The sequence below is a fragment of the Odocoileus virginianus genome, chromosome 20, assembly GCF_023699985.2.
Source record: "Odocoileus virginianus isolate 20LAN1187 ecotype Illinois chromosome 20, Ovbor_1.2, whole genome shotgun sequence".
Classification (NCBI taxonomy): domain Eukaryota; kingdom Metazoa; phylum Chordata; class Mammalia; order Artiodactyla; family Cervidae; genus Odocoileus; species Odocoileus virginianus.
In genome coordinates, this window is record NC_069693.1 from 36,454,586 (window position 1) to 36,472,937 (window position 18,352).

Sequence of the window (18,352 nt, forward strand, 5' to 3'; positions counted from 1 at the left end):
TCTCTCCAGTCAGCTGCCTTAAATCCACAGTCTGTGCTGCTGTAGAACCATCTGATCCATCTCAAGTTGTGTTCTAACCTTGTCACTCTCCTGCCCCCAAATCCTCATAAGCTCTTTATTACCTAAAACAATGGTTCTCACTGGGTGCAAATTTGCCCCTGCCTTCCCCCGACACTTGGCAACATCTGGGGACATTTTTGGCTGTCATAGCTGGAGGGCAGGGTGGGTGTTACTGGTATCTAGTGGGTAGAGGCCAGGGATAAGCTAGACATCAAAAATGCACAGGAGAGCCAACCCTCTGCAACATGGAATTATCCAGCCCCAGATGTCAAAAGCATCAAGGTTGTGAAATCCTGGTTAAGAGGATAAAAAAAACAAAAGCCTTTCAGAATCTGAGGCCTTTCAGAATTGTCCTGTGAAAAGTGCATCCCCTTGCCTTGCAACATCCTGGTTTTGGCTCCTTGTGACCGCCAGCTACTTGTCATCCCCCAGTTATATGACGCTCTCATCGCTCTGGGCCTTGGAACTATCTGTTCCTTTCTGCCTAGAACACACATCCTGGCCCAATGTGTCTGCCTGGCAAACTTCTCTCCCTGCTAGTCTCAGCTCTAAACTGATGCCCTAGCTGAGGCCCACTCTCCTGTCCTGGGAAGGAGGGAGAGGGAGAGAGAAAGAGAAGGGAGGAAACAGAGAGGGAAAGAGAACGGCGAGGGAGAAAATGAGACAGAGAGAGGGAGGAAGGGAGGGAGGGAGGAAGAGGAAGAAGAAGAAAAGGAGGAGGAAGAGGAGGAAGTGGAGGAGGGAAGTGAAGGGAAGGGAAGAGGAGAGGCTGGGCATATCTAAAAAGACAGAGAACTAGAATCAGGTACTGAACCCATCTGACTCTTAATCCTGCTTCTTCCCATTGCTTTACATACAATCAAGTGTTAAATGGTATGAGTGAGCGTTTGGCCAATTTGACTGAAAAAAAAAGTTGGGGGGGTGGGGCTCTGAACCAATTGTGCTTGCCTTGAAACATGCTAAAACGACTCCAGCATCCCATCAGATGGCTGACGTGCCCCCTAACCAACCAGGTGACCCACATGTGTGCGAGGTCCGCTTTAAGGTTTGCAGTGGTTGTCTAGATATTTCATCAGTGAAAAAAGCTAGACTCCAGAGCTGATTTCCAAGAAAAGTGAATCCAGCCTCCTCCCCACTAGTGGCCCCAAGCCTTGGGGGTTAGGACAAATAACTTGGGTTTGTTGCAGTTTTCCAGCAGTTTAATGAAAATGAATCATCGTTAGGTATATGTTCCAGACTTTCCAAAGTCTGTGGGCCAAACGGGCTCAGATCTCACTTGACATTTAAGCGCAGAGGGTTAGTGCTGGGGTCGAGGGAGAGGTCTTTCCCCCACCAGGAACAGGCAGGGAGTAGAAGTTTTCTATTCCTGGTGCGTGTTCACCAAGGGTGTCCTTTTACAGACAGAGTTACAGAGCATCAGGGTTTCTTTTTGCCTCGGGCTGTTTGGCTTCAGGCCTCGAGCCTGGGGAGTATTGCAGTTTTGTTCCCTTAAATGATGTGTTCAGTTCATCAGCTTAAAGGAGCACAAGATGGTAAGAGAACTGGCCAGCAGGCTCCAAGAAAAGCAAAAAAAAACAAAAAAAAACCCAGCTAACCTCCTCAGGGTTGGCACTGGGACTCCTACTTGCTGGGTTCCCAAACTGAAAGTGAGTAACTTTTAAAGCAGAAGCATTTAGATTAAGGGGCCATTACAAACAAATCCCAGAGGCAGCTCATGACTCAGATACTGAGAAGCACACAAAAGCAGCCTGAAGGTGAGAAAGATGCATGAGAAGGGCTCCGATATACCCACAGACACCTCTGCGCTCCTGTCCTGAATACACCCCACTGGAGACTCTGAAGGGACTTCTTCACCCCACTGGAGAAGAAGACAGAGGAGAGGCTCATGGATGGAGTAAGAGCCTCCACCCAGACAGCCTGGATTCAGACCCCTTCCACCACGTCCCTAAAACCTGAACCACTACATTCTTATCTGTAAAACAGGAGTAATTTCCACCTCCACGAACTGTGAAGACTAAATGGGACGTGGACAGGAGGAGATGCTGATGCCCGGATCACAGTAGATACCAGACTTGGGGTGGAGGTGGGGGCACTTAAAAGGATGGAGGAGGGGAGGGAAGGGGGAGGAGAGGATGGGAAGGGAGCTCTGTAGCTCTGTAGAGCAAAAAGCTGCTGAAAATAAGCCGTGGACTCTGCCTTCAATGACATCCCCCAAGAGAATCAGCCTTTTCACAGCCAAGCTCGGAGGAAGTTTAAGGCTGTAATTAAAGCAAGCAGAGCCTCAAAACCCAACTCACCTCTCCTTTCTCCAGCAGCAGATCCGCTGGCCATGAAGATGTCAGAGGAGGAATCAAATAATAACCAGGCTAGACATGAGGCTATCGCTTTCCATTTTAATTTATAAGGACGAGGGTTGCCAAAAGCAAGAAGAAAAATCATGGATTTTCCCCTATCATGAGATGATAAAGGAGAAAGCCCAGAACCAATTACATGTATCAGCAGCATCCTCAACTGCACTATCCTCTACCATCTCCCAGTCCAAACTGCACTCATAAACTGGGAAGACCTAAAACCTCTGCCAGCAAGCTCTCCCGTGGTTCTGGGATTGTCTGAGGCCACACCCCCTCAGAAGACTAAAGGAGGCCCTAGATTTTCCATGACACGATACTGGAAGCACATCAGACTGACCCCAATAAGAATTTCCTTCTGTCTGAGATGGGAGAGTGCAGTGTCCAAGACAGGGGCTGTCAACCTTGGCTGGATATTAGATTCGCTGGAGGGACTGTTAATAAAGTCCCCGCACCACAGTTGCACCTGGACCAATAAATGAATCTCGAGGCATAGGATCCAGGCATCAGTGTGTTTTAAGGCTCTCCAGGTGGTTCCAAAGAGCAGCCAGTGTTCAGCATCACTGGGCTAAGAGCTTGGACTTTGAAGCCGGACTTCCTAGGTTCAAACTCACTTCAAATGGCACTTCTAAATGCATGGCTGGGACATAATCAAAGCTGGATAAATGTTAGTTTTCATGATGATTTGATATCATAATAATCTGATATCATAATAGCCATTCAAAATGGTTGGAATCCAATATAACACAGAGGTGAAGCCTGCAGGCTCTAGAGTTTCACTGCCTGGGAAGGCAGGGCCTAGGGTGAAGAGAGCAAGGATCATGGAACAAAGGGTAAGGAGGAGCTCACTCTCAAGAGTCCAGCAGGTGCCATCTGCCAGGGTCCAAATCTTGGCTCTGCACGGGACTAGCCGTGTGACCATGGGCCAGTGATTTACTGTTGCATCTGCAAAATGAAGCTAATGTTTGCAGCCGAGTCATGTATGGAAGAGTTGTAGAAACCTCACTGGGTTGGTGTGAGGCTTACATTGATATAATACATACAGAGAGAAGTTAGCAGAAAGCCTGATGCACATGGTAAGTGATTAGCTGTTGATGTGATGGAAAGGAAGACAGGGATGATGGTATTAACTTAAATAGATGCTCACTTCAAGTAATAGTGGTTCTTCAGATCCTTTGGGGGCTGTAGAAGGATTTCAAGTTCCATGACAACTGTGAACCCTCTCCCCACTGAGTTTCCAAATCTATATAATTGTGCACTAGGTTCTGAAAGTCCACAGGAAGCACAGATGGAGGCAGATGGACATGCAGGTCCAGGATGCTTAGCAAATTCTTGGCCATGGCTCATGGAGGGTAGTTCCTGGGTCCTGAGAATCCCAACTCCCCTCCCCTGGACCCCAGGAGGCAGCAGACTTCCCAGAGGCCACCTTTAACTACATTAAATCTCCTTGGTCTGACTGCACCGAGATGGCAAAGGTGGGAATAGTCCTAAAGAACCCCATTCTCTGGATAACCCCATTCTCTGGTCTGTGGCTTAGCAAATACACAGGACCAGAGAAGACTAGCCCTGAATTTGTGAACTTGTCTTTTTTCATTCTCCAGACCTGCACTGTCCAATATGGAAGCAACTGGCTATTTAAACATAAATGAAGGAAATTTCCTGGTTAAGAATCGCCATGTAATGAAGGGGATGTAGGTTCAATCCCTGGTCAGGGAACTCAGACATCGATTGCCATGGATCAGCTAAGCCCACATGCCACAACTTCTGAGCCCCAGCACTACAACTAGAGAATCCACCCACTGCAACAAAAAATCCTGCATGACACAGAACTAAGACCTGATACAGCCAAATAAACAAACAAATATTTTAAAATGTAAATGAATGAAAATTAAATAAAATTTAAAATTCAACTTTTCCATCACACTAGCCACATCTCAACTACTTACTAACCATACGTGGCATGCAGCTACTGCACTGGGCCGTGCAAACACAGAACATTTCTATCATCATGGGCATTCTCCCCGGGATCACTGCTCTAGACCAGGAGTCAACAAGCCACACACCCTGAAACTCGGCTGTGACCCATTGAGTGATGCCTGTGAGCTACAGATGGTTTCCATCTTTTTAAAGGGTAAAATTAAACAAAGCATATGCAAGATAGGTATGTGGCCTGCAAGGCCCAAAATGTAATCTTTTACTAGAAAGTTTTCCAACCACTACTCTAGACCATGTGTCCCTTGAGAGTGAGGTTCGAGTGGGATTTACCTGTCTTGCCCCACACCTTGTGCCAGGGACTTTCTGCTTACCTGCTAACACTTGTGTAGGGATTATTAAAACTGGGCTCACCCCCATCCCTGAGGGATAAAGACAATAGATGCTACATTCTGAAGGGACCATGCAAACTTTCAAAATGAGATGGCTGACAAGTTGACTATCACCAACTTCAAGGACTTGAAAGGATGGAGTAGCAGTTGAGGGCGTTCAAGGAAGCAATAAAATAAATAATGATGGTTATGGGTTAAACCACAGAATAAAATAAACTCCAATGAGCTCATACAGACAGAAATGAGTAAATGAATGAATGGATAAATTAGGGGAAAGGGACAACTTTTCCCTTCAATTAATCTAGAGGGAATGATGAGACTAGAAATCACTTTGGACCAACACTATAAAAATAATTCTCATTTGTGGGACTTCCCTGGTGGTCCAGTGGCTAAGATGCCGAGCTCCTGCTGCAAAGGGCCCATGTTTGATCAATGGTCAGGGAACTAGATCCCACATGCCACAACTAAGAGTTTGCATGCTGCAACTAAATAACCTGTGTACCTAGCCAACCTCAGGCCTGTGGTGGCTGCTGCACGTTACAAGGACTGATGTGGCCCCTTCCTCTCCAGTGGTTTTCTTTAGTGTCTGGCTCAGGTTCTGCCCAGTACCCGTGCTCGCTGTGAACAGCATAGGTCCCCGTGTGAATAGGACGAGGAGTCAAGGACTTACTCGTAAAACTCTGCTGCAGGGGTGAACTTGTACTTGGAATACTTGGTGTGGTTGCCCAGCACGGAGCTGTTGAGGAGCTTGGGGTCGGTGCAGTTGGGGCTGTTCCAGGCGTGGCCGCAGTCGGTCCAGGGCAGCGTCAGGGTGAACGAGGAGAAGAGGTAGTAGAGGGACCAGGCGATAATGACGTTGTAGTAGAAGCCAACGTAGAGGGCGATGAGGATCACAGCGTAGCCAACTCCTGGGCGGGCGGCACAGCGGTCAGGCAGGGGCTTCCCCGGGCCCCCTCTCCCTCCCAGAGCCACGACTCTGGGGAAGCTGGCTCCAACCACTGCACTACCCACCCCTGTGCCTGTCTTTTTTTTCTGTAGCAGACCGTCCGAGCCTAAGTCCCCCAGGCAGAAGAATGCAGTGGGGGGAGGGGGGTGGGAGACAGTTAGGGAGTTTGGGATCGACATGTACACCCTGCTATATTTGAGAGGGATAACCAAGAAGGCCCGACTGTACAGCACAGGGAACTCTGCTCAATGTTACTGGTAGCCCGGATGACACGTGAGTTTGGAGAATGGATCCATGTATATGTATGGCTGAGCCCCTTCTCTGTCCACCTGAAACCATCACTACATTGTTAACCAGCTATACTCCAACATTAAACAAACTGTTTTAAAAAAAATTCCCCAGGCAACCACCATCCCTTTGCCTGAGGGCTCTTTCTTGCCACTGGAGCCCTTTCTGTTCACTCACCTGGCAGGACAGAAATGCCAGGATTTTACTACTCCCAGGGAGCAGCTAGGCCAGGTGTTGGAGCACAAGTATCCCAGCTCCCTCGCCCCTTGGGTAGAATAACAATGAGACACGATAACATTCTCTCCCAGTGGAATGAAGCCCCTTGCCCAGGGTGGAAAGGTGCATGATTGATTTATCAGTCTGCCTGGGGAGCAAGAGGGAGACAGTAGCGTTCTGGGTACCTCTAACACTTCATGAGTATTTCCCAGACAGGAAAACATACTCCCTCTGGTCACTCAGCTGCACAGCTTGGACTGGAACCCAGATTTCCAGACTTTCTAGGCTAAAGCTATTCCTGACATCTCCAAAGTGCTCCATGTAACTTTGAATGGTGGATGTGCTTGACCTTGTCAATACTTATAAATTCCACAAGAAAGCTGGTCCAGCGAGGATCCCACCTTTAGGGTAGATTCTCCAGGGGGCACAGGAAGTCTTTTAGAACAACCTCTGGCTCCTTCTTTACCTTTGAAGAATGGGCAGATCTTCCACACGGTGGCTGCCCCTTCCCGGTTGTACTGGCCCAGAGCCAGCTCCATGTAGAACAGAGGCATCCCAGCGATGATGAGGAACAGGGTGTACGGGATCAGGAAGGCACCTGGGGGACACAGAGGCGGAGCATGAACCCCAAGACCCCTGTCCAGCCTTGGGCCTGCCCCTCAGAGTGTGTGGATCAATGTCGGTCAGAGTTTCAAGGGTCGTCATTCATCTGTCACCTGGCCATTTCTCAAGGGGTGTCTTGTGGTAGGAACACCAGGGCAATTAAACAAATAATCATAATATAATGAAAGTTATAGCACTAGTCACAATCATAATCATGAGGTTCTGTGTTCAAATTAGTAAAATCTGGTTCATCAAATCTAAATAGGGGACTTCCCTGGTGGCCCAGTGGCTAAGACTGTGCTCCCAATGCAGGGGACTCGGGTTTGATCCCTGGTCTGGGAATTAGACCCCACATGCCGCAACTAAGACCCAGTGCAGGCAAATAAATAACAAAATTAAAATAAATAAATATTTTTTAAAAGCTAAATAGGCTTGTTCCTTGCAGAATTCTCCATGCCTTTGATACACAAGCACATGTTGTGACAGGCTATGAGGAAGATCAGCTGCAGTCTTTACCAAACTGATTTCAACACAGAATCCTCTCTTTCATGAATCACCACTCTGGGGAATGCCAATCACCCCAAACCCTTCCTTTTATAGGTAAGGAAATTGAAAGCAGAGAGGGAGAGATATGTAACTAGGGCCCAAAGTTATATATGATTGAGTCGGATCTTTTTTTGTTGTTGTTGTTGTTTATTTGGCTGCACCAGGACTTAGCTGCAGTGTGTGGGATCTAGTTCCCTGACCAGGGATTGAACCCAGGCCACCTGCATTGGGAGCTCGGAGTCTTAGCCACCATTAAAGGTCACCTGGGACTTTCCCAAATATGACCTCACTGGATTGTCCGCAGTCTCACTTCACTTCACAGACATAATCAGAGAGGGTCATTATTTGTGACCCCGAGCCACCCCCACCCCACACCCTGGGGGCAGCTGAAGGCAGACTGGCAGCTGAAGGTAAACAAACACTGGAGCAAAGAGGCCAGAGGCTCCAGTCTCTGACCAGGAAGATATCACCCAGAACACTGCAGAAACTAGAGGGAGCCACAAATCCCTGGGAGAATTCCTGGTGGAACGAGACAAGTCTGAGCTCCAGAGAGAGTTCTCCATATGTCCGGTAGCCTGGGGTGAGCTTAACGGGTTCTGACGCCGCGAGGTGACTCACGGGATACATACCACATCAGCCTAGGCTGCGAGCGTGGTCAAAGCAAAATGCCAGCTTCTTGGCCTGGTGCAGCTGGAGGTGGCCAGGCCAGACCATGCTCCTCCTGCCATTGGCCTTTGGCTGAGATGCGGTAACCTTGGAAACCAAACCCTCTCTGACCCGCCCACAGTAAGAAAGTGCAGAAACTGGGAAATATTCAGTGATGATAATATGAGGAAGATAATATTCCCGGCTGTGTTCCAGGCACTGTGCTCCATGCAATGTCTATTCCATCCTCACAACAACCTTAAAAGTATTACTACCTCCAATTTACAGATGTGGAAACTGGGCCTCCAGGTGAGCAGAGAATCGTGGCAAAGTTGTGTGCACCCAGGGTTAAACTCACCCAGCTACTCAGACTGTCGGTCTCCACTTTCCTCCCAGGGCTTCTCCTCAGGAAGCCCAGGGCTCTGAGGGACAAAGCATGAAATTCTGGCCCCAGAGCTCTGAGGCCCGGTCCTTTTGTAGCAGGAGATGGATCAGTAGGGTGTGCAGTAGGGAAGAAACCACTGAAAAATGAGGACCTCCTATGTGCCCAGCACAGCACGGGGCACTGGACAGCTGTCATCCCATTTACCCCACCCAGAAACTGTCTTGGGTAGCAACTGATATACCCATTTTTCAGAGGAGGAAATTGAGGCTTAGAGAAATTAAGTGACTTATCTAAGTTCACTCAATTGGTCAATGATAGATCTGGGATTTAGACCCTTGTCTGCCTGGCTCCAGAACTCCAGAGCCATTCCCAAAATATTCTGCCAATTTCAGACTATCTCAGCCAAGATGTAGGACGTGAGTCTGAATAAAGTCTCAACAGAGTATGTTCTGAAACTGGGGCTCTGGGGGCCAGGTGATCCACCCGGTCTACTGGTCATGTTCAACATTTCAGCCCCTGCTTCAGGCTTGATTTCTTCTTCTTCTTTTTTTTTTTTTTTTTTGTGTGTGTGTGGACCATTTTACAGTCTTTAGATTGAATTTGTTACGATATTGTTTCTGTTTTAAGTTTTGGTTTTTTGGCTGCAAGGCAATGTGGTATCTTAGTCCCTGATTAGGGGGACTAGGGATTAAACCCGCACCCCTACATTGGAAGGCGAAGTCTTAACCACTGGATGCCAGGGAAGTCCCAAGGCTTAGACTTCTTTGAAATGGCCACATGCCAACCTCTCCCTTCCCCTCTTCATTTCTTACCTTCAACCTCTACCCTTCTCTGTCCCCCCACAGAGAGGGCTAGTCTGGCTTCAGAACACACATCTGTCCACATTCCCGACAGCAATGTTCATGATGCTGACAGAGGTCAGGGTGGTGGTGGTGATGACGGAGTTGGTAAAAGTAACAGGTACCATTTGTTAAGCCTCCATTATATGCCAAGCCACACACTAAGTTTTTGAATAACCATTCCTTTAAAACCATTCCTATGAGAATTACTGCCAATCCCACGTAAAAGATGAGGAAACCGAGGCTTAGAAAGGTCAAGTTGCTGGTCTGAACCAGTAAGGAGGCAGCTTGGCTCCACACCGGGATCTGTCTGCGCCCCCCCCCCCCCACCTGTGACCACCTGCCACTGTCCTTGGGGTCCTGGAGCCAGAAAGTAAGGGAAATAGACGCATCAGAGGGTTAACAGGCCTGGAGACTGAAGTCAGCGGCCCAAGGAACAAAAGGAAAGAAAAAGGCCAGGAGGCACGCCTCAGATCTTGGCAGTGTGACTTGCTCCTGGTGACTAGATGCTCTTTTCTACAGCCAGAGGAAAGAAGAGCATCAGCCAATTCACCAGGCATCTCAGGTTGGCCAGTTTTCTCAACTCTAAGCCTCTGGGCAGCACTGTCAACAGTAGGTAAATTGCCCCGTTTGAGATTCATCTCCTCTTGTGCTGGCTGGGATGCCCAGTGGAGGGACAAGAGGAAAGATGATGGGTCTGCACAAGTCCAGGAGTCTTCCAAGTGCATTTGATGTGGGCCAGCCAAAGCTTCAGCTGGCAACAGACCAGAAACACTCAAGAATGACGGAATGGCTGAGTATGAATGAAAACCAGAAAGCTGTCCAGTGGCCAGTGTCTTATCCTAATAGAAGACATCAACCGGTGAGCTGGTCCAAGCCTCCTTGCTCAAAGATCTGGAGGAAGCCAGGGCAGAGCTGAAGAGTCAGAAAGAGATTTATCAGGGGTGCCTAAAGATCAACAGAGGATGCTTCTCCTAGAAACAGCCCTGCAGCAGCTCCTGGGACACTGAGACTGGTTGGATACTTCCTAGAAAGTGCTGCTCTTTAAGGCCCCAAACTGCCACTTTTCCACAGCCCTGCCTCATCTTCCTGTGTGGTGGTGCCAACTGCATCCAGCCTCACACAGGACTGGAGAGCTGAGAACCTTAGAGGCCACAAGCCCAGAATCCTGGCTCTGGCTGTGTATGTTCTGGGCTGATAGGTGCAGAGCTGGAGAAACAGAGGCAGGGTATACTTCCAAAGGATCTCAGCTTCTGGGAGTCTCCAGCATTCATTCACACACATACACAGATGCACACTTGTACATCTTCACACAAAGACTTCTGCACATCAACACGCTCGCACGAACACAGGAGCAAAAGACTGTCAACTGCAAAAGGGACTCCAACCAGTGACCATTGGTAAGAAAAGTATCTGTCTGACACAAACTGCCTGACACCCCATCATTAGAGAGGAACCCTACTGGTCAGAGTGGGGTTCTGGAACCCTCTGTGCAAATGCCAAGTCCTCAGAAAGGGAAGCCAGTGGTCACTCAGTTTAGAGTGGGGTGTGCTGGAGCAGACCCCGGGTGGGTGAGGAGGACCCCAGGACAAGGTGTCCAGCAAGATGTGGGAGGGGACTTAGTAAGACATGGCATGGCCCAGGCCTGGTGAGGAATCAGGAGAAGGTGGAGGGGCTGTGATCAGAAAGGGGTGGCAGGAGGGAGAGGAGGGTCTGTTGAGACCTTACTGGACCAGTTTCCCAGGCTGTGAAGGGCAGGATTCCTCAAACTGGCCACATCCCGATACATGAAGATATGAAAACCCACAGAACTGTCCACCTGGTGCCTGAGGCCCAGCTATAGGTTGTCACTGCCCGGGGCTTTCACCAGAATTCCCAGAAAACCGTGGTAAGTGCCTAGGGTTGCAGATTTGTCCCAGTTCCCCAAATACCCCAAGGGTACAGACAGCAGGGAAAAAGAAAAGGTGCGATTTCAGTAGGAGACACAGCTTCAGCAGGCAGCAAGGCCACCCGACTGGCAGGGCCCAACAAGACACACATGGAGATCTACCTTACAGTGTCTACATATTAAAGATGACAACTCAGCTCACAGTTGTTACACATGCCCCATCATCCTATTTTGACAACTAGACCTTCAGCATGGTTCTATTCATTATAAAGTTCGACCCTGGAACCCTCGGTTCTTGAAGAATTTGTGCTGGAATGTGGAGGCATTCTGCGGGGGGACCCCACATCCTGATTCTTTCCCACCCCGGCTCCATCCAGAGATGCATGAGGCCTTTTGCATGTTCATGTGGACTCTTGTGCTCACAAGTCTAAGCTCTGTTCACAGCCTCTGCAGACAGTGGGCCCTTGGCTTCCCCTTGGCTTGGGTCTGCACATGCCTATAACCCAATCCGGGCCGGGAAAGAAGGATCCAGGTAAGGGGGCCATGCAGAGATTTCCCTGGTGGTCCAGTGGCTAAGACTCTGCATTCCCAATGTAGGGGCCCGGGTTCAATCCCCGGCCAGGGAACCAGATCCCACATACCGCAACTAACAGTTCACTTGCTGCAGTTAAAGGTCCTGCGTGCCTCACCTCTTTACTCCATCCCCTCCCCTTTACTGAAACTAGCCAGCAGCATCCATACACCTGTCTATGGAAGCCCCTGCTGCTCTATGAGGGGATTCTACAAAATGATCCACAAAATGACCAGAACTGACTTTTTTTGGTGCCACAATCTCTCACTATCCCCCCTACTATCTCATCTTCACTTTGGGTTCTTCCAGCTGACCTCTGGCCTTAGCTCTGAGTGCAGGACAGTCATAGTGAGGAAGAATGCTCACTCCCCTGTAGATTAAACCCCACTTCTCTAAGGAGGTCAGTGGGGGTGAAAATCAGGGAGACTGGAGCTGGGCTACCCCTCCCCCTGTGACAATTCTCCCCTGGCTATCAACTTTGCAGGATCTGACTTGATTCCTCCTAATGAAGATTCTTGAAGATTTTGGTTTCTCATCTCCTCCACCCTGGTCTCTTTAAAAGCAAGCAATTATAGGCTGCTTGGAATGGTTCGAACCATATTAGAGAAGAAAATATAACCTATGAAGAACAGAGTGGAACCTCCCCTTCCTGATTTGGGAGTTAATACTACCCCAGTAACAGAATATAAAATGACATTAACTTGTAGAATATCTATAATAGACTTTGAACTCCCTAAAGGCAAAGATTGCCTTTTGTTCATCTCTATATTCCTGGCACAGGATGGGCACTTAGTAAACGGGTTTTTTTTGTTGTTGTTAAATAAATGGATCCCAGCAGTGACTCACACAGAGGCTACAGCTAATGCAAGCCCCGGGGCCTTTCTCCACTTGTGCTGTGGCCTCATCCTTACTTAGGCAATTGGGTTTGGGACTGCAGGGCAGGATGTAGCATTTATCCTTGTGAAACCCCATCTTGTTGCAAACGGTCTCTCTAGATCTTTTTGGCCAGCTCAGGGCAATGGGCCAATCATGCTGGTAATGTCAGATCGTGGTCTCAGCTCCAGCCCCTGATGAACAGCCTCATTCCCACAAACATCTTAGCCAGAGGGCCACCCCAGCTGGCAGCTCATGTGCATCTGAGCTGAATCACCAGCGTCAGGCTTCAGAAGTCCAGGGTGTAGATGGTCCCCTGCAGCCAGGTCCAGTGGGAGACCACTGAGTTTGCAAACTCCTGCCCTTTGTACCTGCCACCACCTCTTCCTTGGCCTTAAGAACCCCAGATATTTTTACCAAGAGGATTCCCAAAGGTCTGTGGGTACCTGAGAACCTGAGCTCACTTGAGGAAAGAAGGGAAACCTATTTGGGACCCAGAACTACATATCTCATGGGACCCCATATAGGAACGTTCATCCCCATTTTTCAGGTAGGGAAACAACAATGGGATAAGGTTAGGCCATTAGAAATTCCAGGCCTGGGGCTTCCCTGGGGGCCCAGTGGTTAAGAATCTGCCTGCCAATGGAGGAGACATGGGTTTGATCCCTGGTCCAGGAAGATCCCACATGCTGTGGGATCACACAACTAAGTTTGTGTGCCGTAACTACTGAGCCCTTGCTCTAGAGCAATAACAAAGACCCAGCCCAGCCAAAAATAAGTAAATAAAATAAAAAGAACTCCCAGGTCCAAGCGTGATTCCTTTCCAGTCTTATAGCCCTTCTAACTTCCTCTTAGAGCCAAGTTTGCTCCCTCCAAAATCAGGACCCTGTCCTACTCCCGGATCTAGCCTGGGTCTAGCAGTTCCAGATCCAGGAACCATTAGCAACAACTTCATTTACTGAGTCCCTACTATGTGCCAGACACTGTTGTGAGTCCTTTGCTTGTATTATCTCTAACATCACATCACACTATGGGAAGATACAATCAGCCCCCTTTTCTGCACAAGGAAACTGAGGTCCAGAAGTGACTTGTCCAAGGCCACATTTCTAGGAAATGTCAGGCTCAGAGTCAAGTTCATGTCTGTCGGAACCTAAAGGACATCTCTCTGACAGCTCAGAGCCATCAGCCAGACAAGTCTCAAGCTGTCATTTACAAAAGATAATTCACAGTGGTCTCTTCCCTGGCAGGGAGGCAGACACGGGGACCCAATTGATCTGTCCACTCCTCCCTGGGGACCAGCAAGGCCAGGTACAAGACCACAAGCATGGAGGACCTTGGAAAGAGCCCCACTGGCACTGCCTCCACGTTCGAGAAGGTTCTGAACAAAGCCTTGGAACTTCTGAGAGGGGCTTTCCCGGCCAGAAGCCACCTGTACCCATGCATCTCAGCAGTTAGCTTTTGGGAAGATGTTCAGACAAGCTGATCTTTCTCAGTAATTCATTAAAAAAATATTAGCCAGAGGCCTAAACTATTGGTACCTTTATCATTTCAAAACATCCTCCAGTCTGGGCCAGTGTGAACAGCTAGACTTGGAGGTCACCATGTTAATACTGGCACCAGGAGAGCACACCGCTTGTTAAATAACAGGGCGTGTGAGTCCTGGCTTGGGGGCAGCACTGATCCAGGCCTTGGAGAGGGACGGATCTCAGGGGTCACCCAAGATTACCTCTAGCTTCAGCGGGGCACCTGAGCTCAGAGAGGGGGACTTGAACTTAGAGAGGGGGACCTGAGCTCAGAGAGATGGGATTCGAACCTGGGTCTTTTGACTGTGTCCAGAATCACCCGTTATCACCTGCCAACATGCTTGCCCATCTCTGGGGCTGACTTTATAATCACTGGATGGGAATTGATCCACAAGGAGCAGCTAGGAGGTCTCAGCAGAGACAAAGCTCCGAAGAGGCCTGCCGAGCATCCCCTGGAGGGGTGAGGAGTAAGTTAGAACAGGAGCTGACTCAGACTCTGATACATGAGGCTGCCCTGTTCCACTGTCCTCCATGGACATTCTAGCCAGAAATGGAAATTCACTGGTGTAAATTCCCCTGGCCCAGAGCCTGGCAGTCCAGGTCCCCATAGCCTGGCCCCATCTTGCCTCTCCACCCTTATCTCTCCCAGCTTGCCCTTCAACCATTCTGTACTTCTAATCTCAGAGGTGATCCCACCTGCATTCTCACGCAACTAGAATTCCTCCTCCCTTTCCTGAGGCTTGTGTGTGCCCCACCCATCGGTGCTCCAACCACAGCCCACCCCCTCGGAGTCTTTCCTAAGCAGACCTTCCCCAGGCTCATCCATCTCACACATCAACCTAAAGATATGAATAAGAAGTGGCAGCTACCTTTACTAAGGCCATACTTCACGCCAAGCCCTCCAGGGGCATTATCACATCGAGTCCTCACAGTGACCCTCTGAGTTGAACATTTGTCAGATGAGGAAACCAAGGCTTGGAGAGTCACCCAGTGTTACACAGCTAGAAGCTGGGACCCAGGACCCACAGCCAGTGCTCCTAACCACTTGGTGCCACCCCTACCCCCACAAGCTCAGCTGCCTCACTTTGTTAGTTCCTGCTGGTGGGGGTAGGGATTCTGCTGTTTCTGGGTAGGCATTAGGTCTCTGAGGGCCTGGACCACTTGATCCATTTACTCATTAATTTGTCGGGCACCTTCTACCACATCCCCTGGATCTAGCCCTTATCTTGGGCATTAGAAATACAGGCATGGGGACTTCCCTGGTGGTCTGGTGGCTGACTCTGTGCTCCCAATGCAGGGGACCTGGGTTCGATCCCTGGTCAGGGAACTAGATCCCATATGCTACAACTAAGACTGGTGCAGCCAAATAAACAAACAAAACTCAACCATAAGAACTTCCCTGGTGGTCCAGTGGTTAAGACTCCACTTTCCAATGCAGGGGCCCCAGATTTGATCCTCGGTTGAGGAACTAGATCCCACATGCCACAACTAAGAGTTCACATACCACAACTAAGACCCCATGCAACCAAATAAAGAAAAAGCAATGTGACTAATATAATAAACAGGGAAAAAAAATACAGGCATGAAAAGCCACAGTCTCTCCTCTCAATGTGCCCTAGTCTGTTTGGAAGACAGACCCACAAAGAGACAAATGACCAAACAACCCAGAACGGGTGATGGGCAGGGCTAGCAATTCCAGGAGAGGGAGCGTCTGGCCAATTTCGCCCCCAAATCGGAACGTGTGACAAATGTGCTCTGTCTTGTGCCCTGGGTTTCTGGTACGGATCACCTTGCATACAGCAGGAACTCTCAGTTGGGGGCGATGGCCAAGGGAGCACAGTGTCAGTGAAAACACCAGAATATCCATCTCACTGACGTGTCCAATTGGCCATCTGGGGTGCTTTTAGTTTCAACAGACACTTAAAAAAGAGAATGACGTGTAGCAGCATGACAACAAAGCCCTTAGGTGACCAGAGCGCCTGGCAGGCAGAAGGGGCAGTTCATACATCTAGGTGACCCCTGTGGAGCCCAGCACTGTGCCTCATGCCAAGAGGAGCCCAATACATATCGCTGATTAATGACAGAACCTTCCGCTGTCTAGGGTCATGCAGCCTTGGATGGTCACAGAGGACACACTAGACAGACTGTTCTAGGTTCTCTTAGTCTGTCTTTCATTCTTCATTTCTCTGCCAGCCAAAAAATGTCAGAGAAACCGTATTTCCTCCCTCCTTGAGTCTGAAGGGCCAGAATGCTTAAACCTGATCAGAAACTCATGAGAAGCTGCAGCAGCCCAATGAGGAAAAGTTTCACCTCTGAATCACCTGTTTCCCTTTCCTCACCCAAAACAAGCGTCCAGAGTACACAGTGAAGCAAACAGCAGGGGCCCAGACCCTATGGGACAAGGTTATGAGCTTTTCCTCCAACTCTAAGCCCTTACTCTGCCTCCCTCTGACCCCCTGGAGTCCTGAGCCAGATCCCCTGCCAGGCAGATGGCCCAGTAGATAGAAAAATGTTTCCGCTGTGGTTGCCCCCCCTCCCCACCTTTGCCGATTTCTTCCTCTAGGTCATCTTCCCAGGCTTGCTACAGGGTACTCCTGAGCTCAGCCCAGCAAAGAGGGGAGATCTGGGGCAGTTTCGGCAAAAGCTCTCAGGAAGGAGCTAGGGCTAGGCCCCAGTATCCTGCACGCTGGGCTGCGTTCCCCAGGACTCTGCTCCCTGAGTGGGCTATAGTTGATATCTAGGCTCTCATCCCAGGGCAGGCAGTATGAGGTCACCTGGCAAGGGAAGGGGGAGAGAGCCTGACTGCTAGAGTGACGTTTCCTCCAGGCCCTTCACCCACTCTACCCTGCAATGTGGCCAGGACCCCAGGAGGTAGAGGCTTCTTCCTAATCAATTACCCAAGCCTCCTGCCTCAAGGATCAGGCCAGTTCTTGGTAGTGGCTGACACAACCCTCCTAGGCTGTGCTCTTTGGCCCCTCCAGCCAAAGGACCATCAACCTAAGCAGTGGAGTTCTCTCTGCCACTAGCTTCTCTTTATGTGTCTTTGATCCAAGGATTTCTGCCCCAAGAGTGCAGGGCCTCCCAAGTGTCTTCAGGGAACCCAAGTCCTTTATCAAACTCAGAGCGCTGGAGCCTGGTTGTCACATTCTGTGCACTTTGGGCGCCGCATCAGAAGCTCTCCAGATCTCTACTTCCCTTGCTGCAGACCATCAAAAGGTCCCAGCTCATCACCTAACCTGGTGCCCTGGAATCTGTCCTTCTACGCATGCGCCCATCACTGTCCAAGTTCATGCCAAGGTCATGCCTCGATTTCCCTCTTCCAAAGGGGACTCCTTTTTCCGTGAGCCCTGTTTGGTCTCTTCCTGCGCTCTGGACTTTCCCGTCTGTCCCCTTATCTCCTCCCATGGGTATCCCCAGATCCTCTCCCGGCCCTCGTCGCAGACGGGTAGCTTCCCAAGTGAAAACCCCCAGCCCGTCAGGGGGCTCACCGCCTCCGTTCTTGTAGCAGAGATAGGGGAAGCGCCACACATTGGCCAGATCTACTGCGAAGCCGACCACCGACAGCAGGAAGTCGATCTTCTTGCCCCAGGTCTCCCGGGGCTGCTCATCGCCGTCGCGGGACGCCAGGAGGCACTGGACGCCGTTGCGTTCTTTCACCACCAAGACTTCTTTGCGCTTCCGCGGGGGCTGCTCCGACCCCGGGCCCGCCCCGCCGTTCTCCGGCTGCACCTGCGGGTTCATCCGCGCCAGAAGCATGGGTGCGGCTGGTGAGAGGAGCGTCAGGAATACTAGGAGCTCGCAGAGGCTCTGCTGGGATCAAAGGAAACGATGTGATCACTGGGCCATTCCACCCTGCCTGCGGTCTCCCGGGAGCGCCGGGATACTGTGGTTGGCGCGCGCTGAGCGGACGCAGGGTGCCCAGAAAAGGCGCGCGTCTGTTGGAAAAATTTGGAAGCAGAGGTAGTGGCGCGCCGGACTGGGACGGAACTTATACGTGGAGGCCGCCCCTGCAGCCCTCGGGATCTTTCTTGGGACCCCGGGCGCTTCCCTCATTCGTCCGCTCCCTCTTGCCCCCAAAAGACGAGGTTTGGACACGCCCAGGCAGAGGTTTCCCGGGGCGGTGACTTGACCTGGTGCAGCTTTCTGCCCCCTACCCTCAGCTTGGGTCTGCGCCACGTCCAACAGCACCAGGAGCCTCCCCGGACACTTATTACCTCTGCCCTTCAAACTCGCTGACACCCTAGCTCTGCGCATCCCAGCCTGGGATGGCACACCTAGTCCGGTCCCGCGCGCAGGG

At 50.2% G+C, this 18,352-nt stretch overlaps 1 protein-coding gene and 1 non-coding gene across 2 annotated transcripts in view; one reads left to right on the forward strand and one right to left on the reverse strand.

Moving 5' to 3' along the window:
• Positions 1-18,034, reverse strand: part of SLC6A2 (solute carrier family 6 member 2) — a 39,206-nt gene extending 21,172 nt beyond the window's left edge. Inside the window, exons 1-3 of the mRNA XM_020900522.2 lie at positions 17,544-18,034; positions 6,649-6,780; positions 5,403-5,640 (exon numbers count right to left, since the gene is read on the reverse strand). Coding sequence (XP_020756181.2) covers positions 5,403-5,640; positions 6,649-6,780; positions 17,544-17,811 — 638 coding nt within the window. The 5' untranslated portion in view covers positions 17,812-18,034. The remainder of the gene's footprint in view (positions 1-5,402; positions 5,641-6,648; positions 6,781-17,543) is intronic.
• On the forward strand, positions 11,643-11,714 carry TRNAG-CCC (transfer RNA glycine (anticodon CCC)). The gene has a single exon. It is a non-coding gene; the product is annotated as a tRNA-Gly (tRNA).
• Positions 18,035-18,352: the final 318 nt, after the last annotated feature.